A 15,636-nucleotide genomic window follows, 5' to 3' on the forward strand; every position below is an offset into this window, starting at 1 on the left:
GCCATTTTCAAACACTTTGATAGACATTGCTACAGCTTTAGTTTAGGGGTTCAATAATCAAAGATTATACGAAGAGACAAGGAATTTGGACTATCTTTGTGGAGAATGTCCACCTTGGCAAAGACATTTAATGCTGGGTTTCCGTGAGAACCATGCCCAGAGACATTATCTTCAAATATCTTTGGCTACTATTTCCCGGTGTTGCAATAATTTTTGAAAGACAAAACATAAAGTCACCATGGTTACTATTTTTTTCCTTCCACTTTAGGACACTTGCAAAATATTCCTTAAGTAGAATTAAAAGGACGATGAGAAAATGACAAAGTGCCAGAGGGACAAACTTCTCATCCCTGCCTCACCAATTTAAAATGACTGAATATTTCCGTGTGTTATCTTGACAGTGAAGCCATCCTAACTTCCCGGAAAACCCATGCAAAGTACTTTTAATGTTCTATCCTTTTGTTTGTTTTCTCTCTGTAATACTCATGGATCAGTGACTGATACACAAATCCACAAAAGGCAATAGTTTCAGACAAGCATATGTTTTATCTCATAAATGATATAAAAAATAAAAATCCCTGCTTACTGATAAATAAGGGACTTACTGCTTAAACCGAAAGGAAAGACACATGCCCTCTTTCAATCTGATTAGCTAAGCTGAGCAGGTATTTCATCAGCCAAACCCTTCTGCAGCTGCTGGGGAATACAGAGCTGTATTGACTCAGCAGAGCTTGGCCCTACCAAAGACAAGCTTTCTTTTCCTTTTTGGCAGGACCCTGGGATGGGAAGCAACTCTTCCTCAACAGATTCAAAGAACCAGAACTACAGAACGAGACTTGTATTCTGTTCTTCCCCTGCGGTCACTCTGCATGTGCGTGTTTCTAATTCAACAAGCTTTAAATAGGCTCCACGTTGGGGATCCATCCTGGGGTTGCAACTTCATGAAGCCTTAACACACAAAAATAAAAGTTTTCCTAAAAATAACGGTCTCCTAAGAATGCTGTCGCATGCACTTTCCAGCCCAAAAAGGGGAGAGAGAGGCTAGTCGAACAGACGGTCTAGGTCCGCTGTGTGACAATCACATCCTCCTACAAATGAAACACGTTAGAAAACCCCATGTCTGTTGGCCACAAGGAATTAAGAAGAAAATCCTCCTTTGTCCTGGAGGAGACAGAGGTGATATGACTAATGTATATATAGATTTATATACATACAGACCACAATGGAAAGCACAATCTTGCTAAAAGCTCTTTCAAACTGAAAACACCAATAAAAGCTTTTTTTTGTTTGTTTGTTTGTTTTTCTCTCTGTGTGTGTTTGTTTAAACGCACAGCTATATACATTTTTTTTTTTTTTTTTTTTTTACAAAGTTTCTCAAATAGAGTTCAGGCTGGCAAAACATCTTTTTGCACAGAACTCTACGTATGTAACTGCATAGTCAGTTCTTTTATTTTAATAAAATTCTACTTTTCCTTCTCTCTGGATTACAGCTCCATATGCTGGGTAAAAGCCCATAGATTCTTTCTTCACTTAAGTAGAGCCATCTGTCGTATGGCACAAAAAGAACTTTTATTTATTTGTTTATTTCAATCGTAATTTAAAAAAAAGAAAATGTGTCCTCGGCTGAGTTCCAGAAGAGTCAGCTTCTATGGTCACATTGGAAACATCCAGGTCCTTGAAACTTCGACGTCCTAGTTGCACTAAAGTTTGCTGGATGGTGGAGATCTTAAAGCAGTATTGTAACAGCAATGTATACGTTTCACATTTCGTAGGGTCAGAAGTTGATCTCGTTGTACTGGGAGATGCCAATGGAAAGGGTCTGCAAGGACACAGTGGCTGCCCTTTTGCTTTTTTTTTTTTTTTTTTTTTGACTTAAGCCAAACATTCCTTGTTTGGAGATGTTGCTTCTTTCTTTCTCTCTTCGATGCGGCTGAGGGGAGGCGCAGAGGGAGGGGAAGGAGAACGGCAAAGCTATACTCTCGTGGTTGAATGCCCGTGGGGTAAATTTGTACTGTTTTGTCCTCCACTGAAGGTATTGAACGTGTGCAAAGGCTGCATCCCCGTCAGCGTGTTGGGAATCATAGTGATGGTATTTGGTGTCATAAGTGGGATGTCATCGGGGGACCTGCGCAGCGTGAGGGTGTAGTCTGGAGGGCAGGTGAGCCTCAGCGTGTCGTGAGCCTGCAAGGACTCACACTCGTGATCACGCTCCAGCTGCTTCATCTGCAGGGACATGATCTCTTCGTTCTGGATGTGAGCGATGTCATTTGTGGTATTTCTCTGGGGACTGGGGCGCCTGTGCGTCTCATGGCGCCTCTTGTCCTTCTTATAGTACAGCGCCGCGAACGCCAAGATGTTAAGGAAGAGTAGGGATGCCCCCACGGCAATGGTGACGCTCAACTCAGTGGAATAATCCCGTTTGGTTTCGATGAGGACGGTGGTGTCCTCGGGCCCCGTTTTATGAGGGTCCTTGGAGTGTTTGGGGTTGTTGGCGGGAGTGATCGCTGGGCGTTTGGTCGTGGGCCATATCTTGGCAGGAGATCGCCGAGTTCCGTAGGGAAAGGAGGTCATGTCCGGAGGAGGAACCTTTGTGGTTGTGGACACATACTGGAATATCTCATTCAAGTTGTGCAAGTGAGGCACGAGTTCCAACCAGAAAGCCACTTTTGTGGCTCGGTAATGGTCCCTCACTCTGGGTTTCAAGCCAATATGCAGATAGAGCTGGTCTTTGGGGTTATACTTGGACCAGGCCACTTCCTCAAAGCGATTGGGTTTTGTGTGAATGAACTTGGTGTCCTGAGGAACTGGCTGATTAGGATCACTGGGGACAGAAGGGAGAAAAAAAGAGAAAGGTCACACTCTTCCACATTTCCCAAGTAAATTTTAATCAAATACAATAAAATTACAATCAGATAATCTCATGTGTTTATTGATATGCACAAAGTACTCAAGTAGCAACAAATACATGGTGTTTTAATCCCGACGCACTGCCATTTTGCCTTTTCTTTAAAATCCCCTTACCTTTATTTAAAAAATAATTCCTGATGGCAGTATGATAGCATTTTCATAACACTTCTACATTTTTTTAATGCATCCAATTATCTTCCATGATAAAGAAGGAAACCAAAAATGTGTCTTGGAAAATTTTCAGCATTTCAAGTTTAACTACTTTTGAGTCAGGAATCTCAGCCAGGGGTGATTTGCCCCCAAGAGGGCATCTGGTAATTTCTGGAGATGTTTTTTTGGTTGTTATAAGTGAAGGGTGGTGCCATGAATGGGTAGATGCCAGGGTGACTGTTAAATATGCTCCAGGGCACAGGACAGCCCCTCCACAGCAGAGAAGTACCTGGTCCCAGGTGTCAATAGTATTGAGGCTGAGAAATCCTGATTTAGAGGCTATGGTCCAAAATTTGTGCCATTCTCTTCCTTCCTCAAGAATTGCTTCTTAGGTAAATGAATAGATATTGCGGTTACAACTAAAATGTATGTTAAAAATCAAATAAAAACTGGCTTTTGTAATTACAAGATGTTAATAAATAGAATTATGCATCAATTGTTCGTTCTCTCCCAGAAAGAGAAATATGTATGTACTTGGAAACCTTCTGAAGACAGAGTCACGTAAAGATCAAACAACATCCCGTTGATTTAAGAAGTTTGGTAAGACGGTGCTTTTAGATATGCAGAGTTAAGGATTTTAGGAAAAGTACCACACGATGCAAGAAATTGAGGGTTTTTATAGATTTCAAGTGTGCATGGCAACTATGAACCTAAGAAGTCTCCTATGATTTACATAAGTGGGCACAGGCAGAAGGAGAGTCCTCAAAATTGAAAGATTCTCCACAAAACATGGTACTTGAAACATCTTTGCAACCAACTCTTTTAAGATAACAAATAACCTCCCCCCGCCCTGCAAAGGTATCATATTCTCATTTCTTCCGTTTTTTCTAGGCTTGGTAAAGTGAGCTGTAAAATAGGTTTCATCTTAATGTGTACTGGTTTGGAAAATGTGAGATCGTGCATGACATAACGTCACCTAGTTGACACTGAACATTCATACATGATGTGCAGACCCAGTTTGCTCAGATCTATTGCTCCAGGTGCTCTAACTTCTATTTTCCAGGTAACACTTGAAGCTGCCTTCAGCCACTGCCTGTTTGCTCATGTATGAGAAGACTGGGGAACCAGAAGGTCCCACTGGCAGACCTAAAGTCTACAGACATTCCCAAGTAGTGTGCAGGATGCGAACGATGCACTTGACCAACAGATGCATCTGCCAAAGGAAGGACTTTAGTCCTCAGTCTGAGGCTGTCAAAATCATTTCCATACATTAAGTTCTGCATCTCTCCCTCTTTACAAGCTGTGAAATCTTGAGCAAATCCTTAAGCCTCTCTTAGCCTCATCTTCCTCATCTATAAAGTGGATAAGAATACTGGGATGGAAAGGAAGTGAGAAAGGTTAAATAATAACTACAGTATTCCTGGCATGTAGTAAGAGCTCAACAAATAGTATCCCTCTCTGCAAAGCATAAATTAGAATGCCTACAAATTGCTAGTGAGAGAGGACTATAAATAACATACTGTATATAGCCACAGAATATACCTAATACTATATATTCTACATAGTATATGCTACATAAAAGTATACTGTATACCAGTATATATGGTATACTAATATACTAGATATAGTGTATGCTGCATAACAATATACTGCATATATGGTACACTGTAAATTATACATAGTATATACTGTTTAAAAGTATACAGTGTACATCATAGCATACATGGTACAGTATATACTGTATATAGTATATGCTGCATCAAAGTATCCTATACACTATGTATAGTATATACTGCATAACAATATACTGTATACCACAGTATATATGGTACACTGTACACTGTATATAGTATACATTGTATAAAAGTATACTATGTATATCATAGCATATATGGTACACTATATACTGTATATAGCATATGCTGTATCAAAGTATACTGTATACCACAGTGCATACAGTATATTATACACTGTGTATAGTATATACTGTATAAAAGTATACTGTATACAACAGTACATACTGCATACTATACACACACACACACACACACACATATATATATAGATGCATAGGTATATATATGATCGTAGATATGATTATATACGTGGTATGCAGGACAAAGAAATTTTACCATGTAACTGAGTACACACTAACTGCTGTGCTCTTATTAGTGAGATGATAAAATATAAAAAATCATAGGTCTTAATACTATGAGCTTTCTTATTTATGTGTTCATTTACAAACATTTATATACTTTAAAACAATCTGCTTTTAATTCATTTTTACATTCTTATATGTTTTCGAAAAATGTTGGATTTAATATAGCACCTCATGTTTTTTTATTTTTTTGTCTTCTGAAATACATTGTTGGAAAATTCCTATTTCATTGGAATCTGTCATGGAGAAATTTGTCATCGATTTTTATTGTTCTAAAAGCAACGAAAGGGAGTGAGGATTCCTACTATGTTTGCATTGATCTGATTTCACGGAACTGGGTCTTTTAGTTGTACTGACCTTTTATCGAAGAGAGGGCATCTAGGAAAGAGAGTGTCTGTTCATGTAGGATATTTATCGATTTTTTTAATGGAATTCGGTGTACATTTGAAAGGCAAGGAAACACATTTATTTTGTTCTCAGAGAATAGAGGATTTCGAAAATCCGGTAAGTATGCTTTAGCCCGATACAGTCTATCAAAGCTCTTGGAGATGCACAGTCAGAAGCCTTAAACCAAGATAAACTCACGGCGCTTATGAAGGCTCATCATTTTCCCTTGTCAAACACCCCAAAGACGGTAAGATCTCTATGTGGGATACCACTGCCTTGTTGTTCAGACTTTGCTTCAGCACACGGCGTGTTTTAATTCCCACGAGTAAAATTAAAGATGATAATGATTAAGGAGAGAATGAAACAGACACACCTTCTTTCGCTAGTAAAAACCTCAATACCTATCCATACTCCTCGTCACCTAAACATACACTTTCACCTGTCATATTTCATTTGCGATATCATCTTAGAAGTGGATGGTTAAATGCGTCTCCAAGGTCTTGTGGTTCATCTTATTTGCGAGAGATGGGTAACATGATCTCTTTAAAAATACCAGTGAACCCTCTGATATGCTCCTTTGGATGGTATAAGGTTTTCCTTACCCCTAAAACAATGTCGTGGTTGACTATTTGTCCCTAGACCTCTAAGAAGAAAACTACCCCCCGCACCAAGAAGTTTGTGTTCAGTCCGTCCTATACAACCGGTAGAGATGTTCCTTCACTGAGCTTAAACTACTCTGGGGCAATAAAGGTCACTTTTAAAACCAGGCTTTGACTGCAACTCTATCTAACCCATCTTTCCTGTCTGTTTCCTGATTTTTGCAAAGATTGAGCAGAAGTTGGAATATACATCAATTACAGGATATGAGCAAAATCAAAAGTGAAGATGGCGTCTGAAAACCAATGAAAAATACGTCATCCCACCCACTCGACCTACACAAATGTATTTTGACATATTGGAATATATGTTGTTTTTCTTACATAATATACATTGGCTTATCAGCCAACGGCCTTCCCATCTCTGACTTCCAAGAGCCTCCGAGGCCTTCCATACAGAACGGTGAAGGTACTGTTCACAGCCATATCGTCTGTAGAGACCCTCATCCTACCCATTTTATCCACCTCTCCCCACACAGACCCAAATCGCATTGGTCCTTGATCAATGAGCACCTGATTTCTACTGAGTGGCCAGGACCAACGCCTTCCCACCTATTCCCAAAGAGGTTGGATGTGACAAAGAGTTTAAATCTGTGTAATCATTCGTAAACCTTGGGATTAGTTTTAATTTTTCCCAGACATAACTTCTCGTTTATCAAAACTCTCCAAGTAGCCTTATTTCTAGCCTAATACTTAATGTCCTGGCTTCGCTGTCCTTTCCCAGCGCTCTTTTGGGTTAGTCTTCTCACCTGGATTATTGAAACAGTCTCCTAGCGATGAAAGCATCCTCCTCTGCTCCCCTTCCCTCCCTCCCCCCTTCTTCCTTCCCTCCCCTCCCTCTTTCCTTCTTTCTTTGTTTCCTTCCCTCCTTCCTTCTTCCCTCCCTCTCTCCTTCCTTCCATCCTTCTATCCTTCCTTCCTTCTTTCCATCCTTCTATCCTTCCTTCCATCCTTCTATCCTTCCTCCCTTCCTTCCTTCCTTCCATGCCTACCACACACACCATCCCCACATTATGTTTTCTGTGCTTAACAACAACAACAACAAGAAATTGGCATACCAGATATATCTACACTTAAGCCTACATGTAAGGTCAGAACTGTTAGCTTTGGTCATATAAAAAGAAGCCCCAGTGTTCACCTCATCTCAGCGAACGTATGAATAGTCAGGATCATCGGGGTGCTGTTTACAAGGGGCAGCAGATGTGAAGGTCCACCCAGCGACCATGGCAAAGCATGTTCTGACACAACGTAATCCTTTCTTCTCAGCCATATGTTGTGATTAGACATATGATAGGGTATTCTTATAACCAAACTCCTGTCTCTGTACTGCTTACAGGGAGCAGTGGATGGTACTCAAGTGTATTCCATCATATTCTGTGGGTCATTGCCTGAGTACGTGTTCTGGAGAACAGAGTTAAGCATCTCACCTCACACTGTGACATCACGGATGGTTTATCCTATGCTCTTCCCCTGCTGGCATCAGATAAGGTATGAGACCCTTAATGACATGAGAGATGGTTTGATCCCATGCTATTCCATTACTGGCACCATACTGCCTCACTCTCCTCAGCTGGACCACTTTAGCAGCCCCCTAGGGACAAAGAAATCCTCCTCCACACAGGGCTGATCATGCCACTACCCTATTTAAAATCAATCAATGAATAACTAGCAACCACCTCATAAGCCATATCATCCATTGGCAAACACCTAAATCACTAGACTTTGCTCAATCCCCCATTTTTTGTTAAACCATAAGCTACTGAAATGTGATCCTCCTGACTTACGTTTGAAATTGCATATTGCATTGCCGGTTAGAGGAAGTTCTGAGTAACTTCCTTAAAAGATGATCTGAGGGCTTCCCTGGTGGCGCAGTGGTTAAGAATCCACCTGCCAATGCCGGGGACACAGGTTCGAGCCCTGGTCCGGGAAGATCCCACATGCCGTGGAGCAACTAAACCCGTGCGCCACAACTACTGAGCCTGCGCTCTAGAACCCGCGAGCCACAACTACTGAGCCCACGTGCCACAATTACCGAAGCCCATGTGCCTAGAGCCCGTGCTCTGCAACAAGAGAAGCCACTGCAATGAGAAGCCCGTGCACCGCAACGAAGAGTAGCCCCTGCTTGCCGCAACTAGAGAAAGCCCGCGTGCAGCAACGAAGACCTAACGCAGCCAAAAATAAATAAAATTAATTAAAAAAAAAAAAGAAAAAGAAAGATGATTTCAGTCATTCCAACGACCTTTCAAATGTGTTGTGAAAACTCATTGCATTAATATCCCCAAGTATGATTTCGGCTATGCTCCACATGGACCACAGAAATAAAAGAGCTCCTGCTTGGATAAAATCCAGATTTTTCAGACTGCTATCTGAGGCCATCCATTAGCGATATCCTGTTACCACAGTGAGATCTCTACCTGGACTCCGGTCAGATGACGGCTATTCCTCCAAGCTAAGTCCTTATTCCTTCCCCATCCGCTACTTTAGCATCTTTATGAAATCCAAAAGTATCCTAAACACGCACCACTAGTGGTCACATGAGTATACTGGGCCAGGGATTAAGCCCAAGCTATTTTACATCTCCACCACTGTGTTCCCCAAATGAGGGGCGTGAACCACAGGCACTAAGCAAAGTGATTTTAGGAATATAGAGTTATGAAATTAAAAAGCACTCAACATCTTAAAAAACGTTTTAAAGAACACTCAACATTTTCAATCCTCACTTAGTCGTTGACAGGTCCTGGTGACCTATAGGTTTGGTGCTAGCATTTCTCTACCATCTCATGACATTAATTTCCTTTAATTTTTCTTTGTTTTTTTTTTTTTTTTTTTAAACAAGAGAAAATCCATCTCAGAGCCTTTGGCAGGCAAGAACAGCTAATGAGAATGTAATGGCTTTATTTGGATTTCGTAGTTTTCTTTAATGGTTCAGTTAAATTGATGATGAATGATCCTAGCTTTCCATTTAAGAAAATCATATAAAGTTTATTCCCAAAACACGTGAGAGAAAAAGAAAGTAGGTGGCTTTAACAAAAGTAAGTCATGATTTGTGTTTAGATGTTATGGAATTAATGATAGGTTTGGATGGTGATGTACTCGATAGGCATGGCCATGGTGTGGGAAACGCTCCTGTGAGTTTTTTTGCTTCAAAAGAAGGCAATGCTTTGCAAGGGCAGGCATCACCTATCTGAGTTCTATGACACAATGGGGCATTGGTCCCACCTTTAAAAGGGGTTATGCATTGAACCGTTTCCCCCTCAAATTAAGATACGCTGAAGTCCTAACACCCAGGACCTCACAGTGTGATCTTATTGGAAATAGGGTCATTGCAGATGTAGTCAGTCAAGTTAAGATGAGGTTATAGTGGGAATTCCCTGGCGGTCCAGTGGTTAGGACTCTGTGCTTCCACTGCAGGGGGCACTGGTTCGATCCCTGGTTGGGGGACTAAGATACCGCAAGCCGCGCGGCCCGGCCAAAAAATAAAAATTAAAAAAAAGAGATGAGGTCATACTGGAGCAGGATGGACTCCTAAACCAATATGATTGGTGCCCTTATAAGAAGATGGCCAAAATAAAAAAGAACAAAATAATGCCATTTGCAGCAACATGGATGCAACTAGAGATTATCATACTAGGTAAAATAAGTCAGAAAGAGAAAGACAAATACCATATGATATCACTTATACGTGGAATCTAAAATATGACACAAATGAACTTATCTACGAAAAAGAAACAGAGTCACAGACAGAGAGAATAGACTTGTAGTTGCCAAGGGGGAGGGGAGTGGGGGAGGGATGGAGTGGGAGTATGGGATTAGCAGATGCAAACTATTATATATGGGATGGATAAACAATAAGGACCTACTGTACAGCACAGGGAACTATACTCAATATCCTGTGATAAACCATTATGGAAAAGAATAGGGAAAAGAATATATATATGCCTATAACTGAATCACTTTGCTGTACAGCAGAAATTAACACAAGATTGTAAATAAACTATACTTCAATAAAGATAAAAAAGAAGAAGATGGCCATATAAAGACAGACGTGCTGGGAGACCGCCACGGTATGACAGACACAGAGCTTGGAGAGATGCAGCTACAAGTCAGGCAACACCAAACGTTGCCAGCAAAGCACCAGAAGCTAAGAAGCAGCATGGAAACATTCCCCTACGGATCTTAGAGACAACTCAGCCCTGCGGACACCTTCATTGTGGACTTCTAGCCTCCAGAACTGTGAAATACACTTCTGTTGTTTTAAGCTACATCATTTTTGGTACTTTGCTGCAGCAGCCCTAGGAATCTAATAAACAGGGGTTACTTAAAAATACTTGCTGACGTGACCTCAATCACCTCCTTGTTGAAAAAAGAACCTTCTGGGGACAGACAAGCATCTCTCCCCGGCACAGTTGTACCGTCTCCGTACCCCACTGCCTTTCTTAGGTCAAACTTGTAAAATGGGACAGTCCAAAGTGGGTATCCATACAACCTATTTTCCACTCAAGAAACGTGCCACACTTTTCCTAAGACTGCAAAACCATGAAACCACTTCCCACCAGAGTATTTGGAATCATTGTAAAGAATGATACCTGCTAACCCCCTACACATCCCCGGCATCCCCACATCCTCTCATTAGAGCTACGTGACGCTCAGGCACCGCGGGGCTGCTGCAGTATGGGGCCTAATTCCACCCCCCAGCGACCCACAGGAAGATTCTCCATCCTCCAGAGCCGGGAGGATCTTCACTGTAAATTCGGTACAAGAAGCTCAAGGTTAATGACAGAAGCACAGGCAGGTGGAACAGAATGATACCTCATTAATTTCCACAATTAGGTTATTCGACAAGAGAAAATGAAAAGATGCTCTGATATTTGTGGCTCCTTAAGATGCTGGGGAGGCTTTTCTTTCGTTCTTTGCAGAGAATCTGCTCAGTGGAATACGGGTGGACCCTGTTGTATATGTAACTCTTGGATATTTCCTACTATATTTAGCCAATGAGCTTTCTATATGTGTCTATAGATAGATATACAGATAAATATACACACATGTATGCAATTGATATTAATGAAATAAACACGTGTAAATATTTATATATAAACAAAGTAAATATACGTTGTATGCATATGTATATATAGAAAATAAATCTCACAACAGTGGAGAAATCCTATGTGTGTATATAGATACATATGTGTATATATATCTTACATACATACACACACACACACACACACGGGATTTCTCTACAGTTATGAGATTAGGAGTTATTACATGTTCATATACATATATAATATATATATTATATACACACATAGTATTTCTGTATATTTATTATGAGATTTATTTCATTCCTTGGCTATGCATTCCATGTGGCACATGTATTTTGATAACCCTCTAATTTACCAAACAAGACAAGGTCCTATCTAGATTTGAAACTCCAGGATCAGTTTTCAATAGAATAGCCAAATATATCTAAATCTGACCCCAGTAGCAAGTGTAGAATTTTCAATATGCATCTAGCACCTCAACAAAAATCTGACTTGATAGAAAACAATTCAGGGGTAAAGAAAACATGAGGTCTCCCTAGATGCTGGGGTGGGGGAAGAATGACTGCTTTTGTTATTGTGTGTGCATGCCTGCACACCGCAGTCTAGCCAGTCATGGAAACCACACTTACAGGGAGGAACCGGACAAACGATAACCTGATGGGGAGAAGAACATACCCGGTTTTGGCGAAGTTCGTCCAGTAGGTCATGACCACTGCGCTGAGCATGACATCATTCTTGGAGAAGTTGCAGCTGAAGAGCTCGGTAGGGCCAATCATGGGGGTCCCGAAGACGTAGGGGACCTCATCGCCATGGGCTGAGTCCGCCCAGCTGGGCTTCATCTCGCTTTGGCAGTGGTGGTAGAAGGCGTAGAAGTAGGTGGGCGAGCCGTACTGCGCGTGCAGGTCCGCGGTGGCCACGGCGGGGGCCACCCACTGGTGGTCGGTGAACAGAGCCACCAAGGTTTTCCGCCGTGTTTCAGGGTTCTCCTTATCTGCCCAGTCCGTGTACATGAACTTGATGGTTTCCCGCAAGGTGTCCTTCCCCTCCGGGTAGCCGTAAAGGTTGTCCACGAAGTTGGACACCGAGAAGTCAAAATCGTTGGGCGTCACGCCATCTTCATTGTCCACGATGCCGTCCACGAACTTCAGCCCCTCCCCCTGGTTGACCCCGAGCATGATGTCATAGTTGAGGAACTCTCCCTGCTCCATCAGGATCTGAGGGTCGTCGGGGATGACATCCCCGTCAATGACCGGCCCGAAGGAGATGTGGTACGTGGCCGGGGTGATGGTCTGCTGAATGAGCTCTTTGTAGTTCTTATTCCGAAGGCATTCCACCATATCCGTGGTATCCAGCATGTTGCAGCCGACTTTATCTGCCAATATCCGAGTGTACTTGGCAGGCTGGTAGTTCACGGCCCAGCTGGACAGGGCAGTCCCGCTCTGGATGATGGCCTTCTGGAACAGACCTGCAGGTGCAAAATTGTGGGCATGCAAATGAAAACCCGAAAGACAGAAAAGCAGCTTTTACTCAGCAAAGAAGGCTCTGATTGTCCCTCGGGCATGTGAATTTCTGGATACTGTAGCATTCAGCGCATTCGGCATCTCTTTCTCTCATTTCTATCTCCTTCTTCCCCCTCCCCCTCCTGCTGGACAGTGGTCTTATAGGATGCTCTCAGACACACACACACACGCGCACGCGCACACACACACACACACACACACACACACACAGAGTTTAGAAAACGAAACTGCATTTACATTTTAGCTGCAGTGCTAAAAATATACAACCTCTTTCTCCTTCCCCAATTTTGTGTAATACTAGTGTCTCCACCCCCAGATGTCATAAATAAAGAGTCTCAGAGTAATCACAATCCCCAGCCTCTAAAAATATGCTTTGTGGCCATAAGAGGTCAAAGGCTGTTTTCTCTGACTGGCAAAACCAGGTGCCATTTTATTAGAGGGGGAAGATCCACTGAAATCAGTTTCAGAGTATAAATTCTGGAATGCATTTTTATTTCCACGCTCCATATACTGAAGGTGCTAAAAACATGCAATTAAAATAAATTCATTAAATTAGCTATTCCTAAAGAAATCTTCACTTGAATGCCCCACTAAAATGTATCTTTTTTCCAAAAAAAATCATTAATTTCAAAGTTGCATCCACTCAAAGCCCAGACTTTTGTACAATTTATTCTGCCACATTTTAAACATGTCTGTTTGGTGAGAAACTTGAAAAATCTTGGGCTGTTTTATGAGTAAAATTCTGTGTAGCTTAAAATTTCCTATCTGATCAGTCTAGTACGTGGATGTCCAGAAGTAAATAAAAGTCTATTTCTAACCACTCCAGTATGAGATGGAAGGCAATAAGATCATGGTGTTCTATTCCTTATCTCTTCCTGCCATTTCCTTGAACTCCAGCATGATCTAGCCCTGATGCCTCATAAGTCACTGGGAGAATAAAAGCATTCAGCGGGGAGTCCAGAAGTCCATGCCCTGTCGATGTTTAAGGTCACACAAGCAATCAAGGATGAAGGAAATATGACTGCAGTCAGGAAAATGTGATTCTAAAGACTAGAGGATTGCCTACAGATGACACACAAGACTGAGCTGTTTAGAAAGATCTGGCTTTTCCCAACACATCATCAAGCTCATTTGGGGCCAATTTCCCAATGTTTACCATTCTGTTGGAAATGTGCAAGTATTGACTTGTGTGTCTGGCTCTCAAGGTGAATGTTTTAAAGCACCTTAAGGAAATGATGTCCACATCTGATCTATTAAAAGACATTCATAAATGAAGGCAACCAGAATTAGAAAAATGTTGCTAGAAGTTACACATTTTTTTTCTCTCTGTCATAACTGTTGGCCATGATTGAGGTAGCCGTGTGTATGTGTATGTGTGTATGTGTGTGTGTGTGTGTGTGTGTGTGTATGTATGTTTTTGCAAGGAAGTAATACAACCTGTGATAAAACTTGAAAAGTTAAAGAAAAAGTCACCTATAAATTCACACTATAAAATAGGAGCTACTTTAATATTTTTAGTATCATTCCTTCTTGGTGCTTTCCCTCCCATCGGTCTGTTGTGTATAACTGTGTCCAACATCTGCATAGTATATTGATGTCATAATTAAGGAACTCTTCCTGCTCCATCAGGATCTGAGACATGCTTGGAATGGCATTCCTGTCCATGACAGGGTCAAAGGGAATGTGGTACCTGGCCAAGGTGATGGTCTGCTGAATGAGCTCTTCATATCATGTCTCCCAGGTTAATGCATATCTTAAGCACAATTCTTAAAACAAATTAGTTCCTTCAAGTAAATGCACGTGTCATTTACAATGTTCTTGTCTTTTTGGTCTTGTAGCTTTTCCTTTCATTCTTTGCTATGAGAATGCTGTGGTAGAAAACTCCATGAAAACACCTTTTTCCCATGTGTATGTTGATTTCAATAAGTTATATCATGATAAGTGAAATTCCTAAGGCCAACAGTTTGGGTATGTTCATTAATTCTTGATTCTATTGCTGGGTTGATTTTAGAGAGCTACTTTGCAGAAATGACGCAAAGCATTACCATATTCATTTCTGATCTATTGATTTAAGGAATTAACACTCTTCCCCCATTAGTTTTGGCTGACATGTGTTTGATTACTACTAGAGCTGGTCCTGACTATTTTGTAAATGGAGAACCATGATTATATCCTTTGAGAAATGGGAAAATACGGGTATTTTCTAAAATGCTATAGGAATCGTTACCACTAATGATCTAATTTACTCACTTTTTCCTTTTTTAATAAAGGGTTAATACAACCATAAGCTTTTCATTCTACCTCTCCTCAGCCATTACGAAATAAAGAATCAAGAAATTCAGACTTCACAAGACTTAAAAATAAAAATCATCGTCAATCATATCTTGCTAATGAAGCAATCAAGGCACAGAAAGAGTCATTAACTTGTCCACGATAGTGTAGGAAGCGAGGAAAAAAATGGGATGCTATCTTATTGCACGATGATACTTCCCTTTTTTTTTTTTTTTTTTTTTTAACATGTTTAGGGTACTTTAAAGAAAGATAATATAAGACTCTTTAAAGAAAAATAATTCCTTTAAAGTTTCAGGTGCTTTTCATAAAAACGGTTCAAATAGATGTGGTAAATCCTTAAACCAACCAATGACACAGAAGGAAACATAACACGACCTTGATGATTTAGATTGTTATTATGAATATTCACTCGTACTTGCCAAAGTGTCCCAGGGCTGCATTTTCTTGTTTTGTTTTTATTGTTATTCCATTTTTGAAGGGAGAGCCAGGAAGTGATTAAGGTGCCTCCAGGCCCACGGCACCCC

At 41.0% G+C, this 15,636-nt stretch overlaps 1 protein-coding gene across 3 annotated transcripts in view; it reads right to left on the minus strand.

Moving 5' to 3' along the window:
- Positions 1 to 1,971: 1,971 nt before the first annotated feature.
- NLGN4X (neuroligin 4 X-linked) overlaps positions 1,972 to 15,636 on the minus strand; it is a 255,121-nt gene continuing 241,456 nt past the window's right edge. For 2 of the 3 annotated variants that reach the window (XM_068533211.1, XM_068533210.1), the window contains 2 exons: positions 11,976 to 12,765; positions 1,972 to 2,821 (listed from right to left, as the gene is read on the minus strand). In XM_068533211.1, coding sequence (XP_068389312.1) covers positions 1,972 to 2,821; positions 11,976 to 12,765 — 1,640 coding nt within the window. Of the gene's footprint in view, positions 2,822 to 11,975; positions 12,782 to 15,636 lie in introns of all 3 variants that reach the window. The other variant, XM_068533209.1, reaches the window with a different exon arrangement.

Source organism: Eschrichtius robustus, chromosome X (assembly GCF_028021215.1).
Source record: "Eschrichtius robustus isolate mEscRob2 chromosome X, mEscRob2.pri, whole genome shotgun sequence".
NCBI lineage: Eukaryota > Metazoa > Chordata > Mammalia > Artiodactyla > Eschrichtiidae > Eschrichtius > Eschrichtius robustus.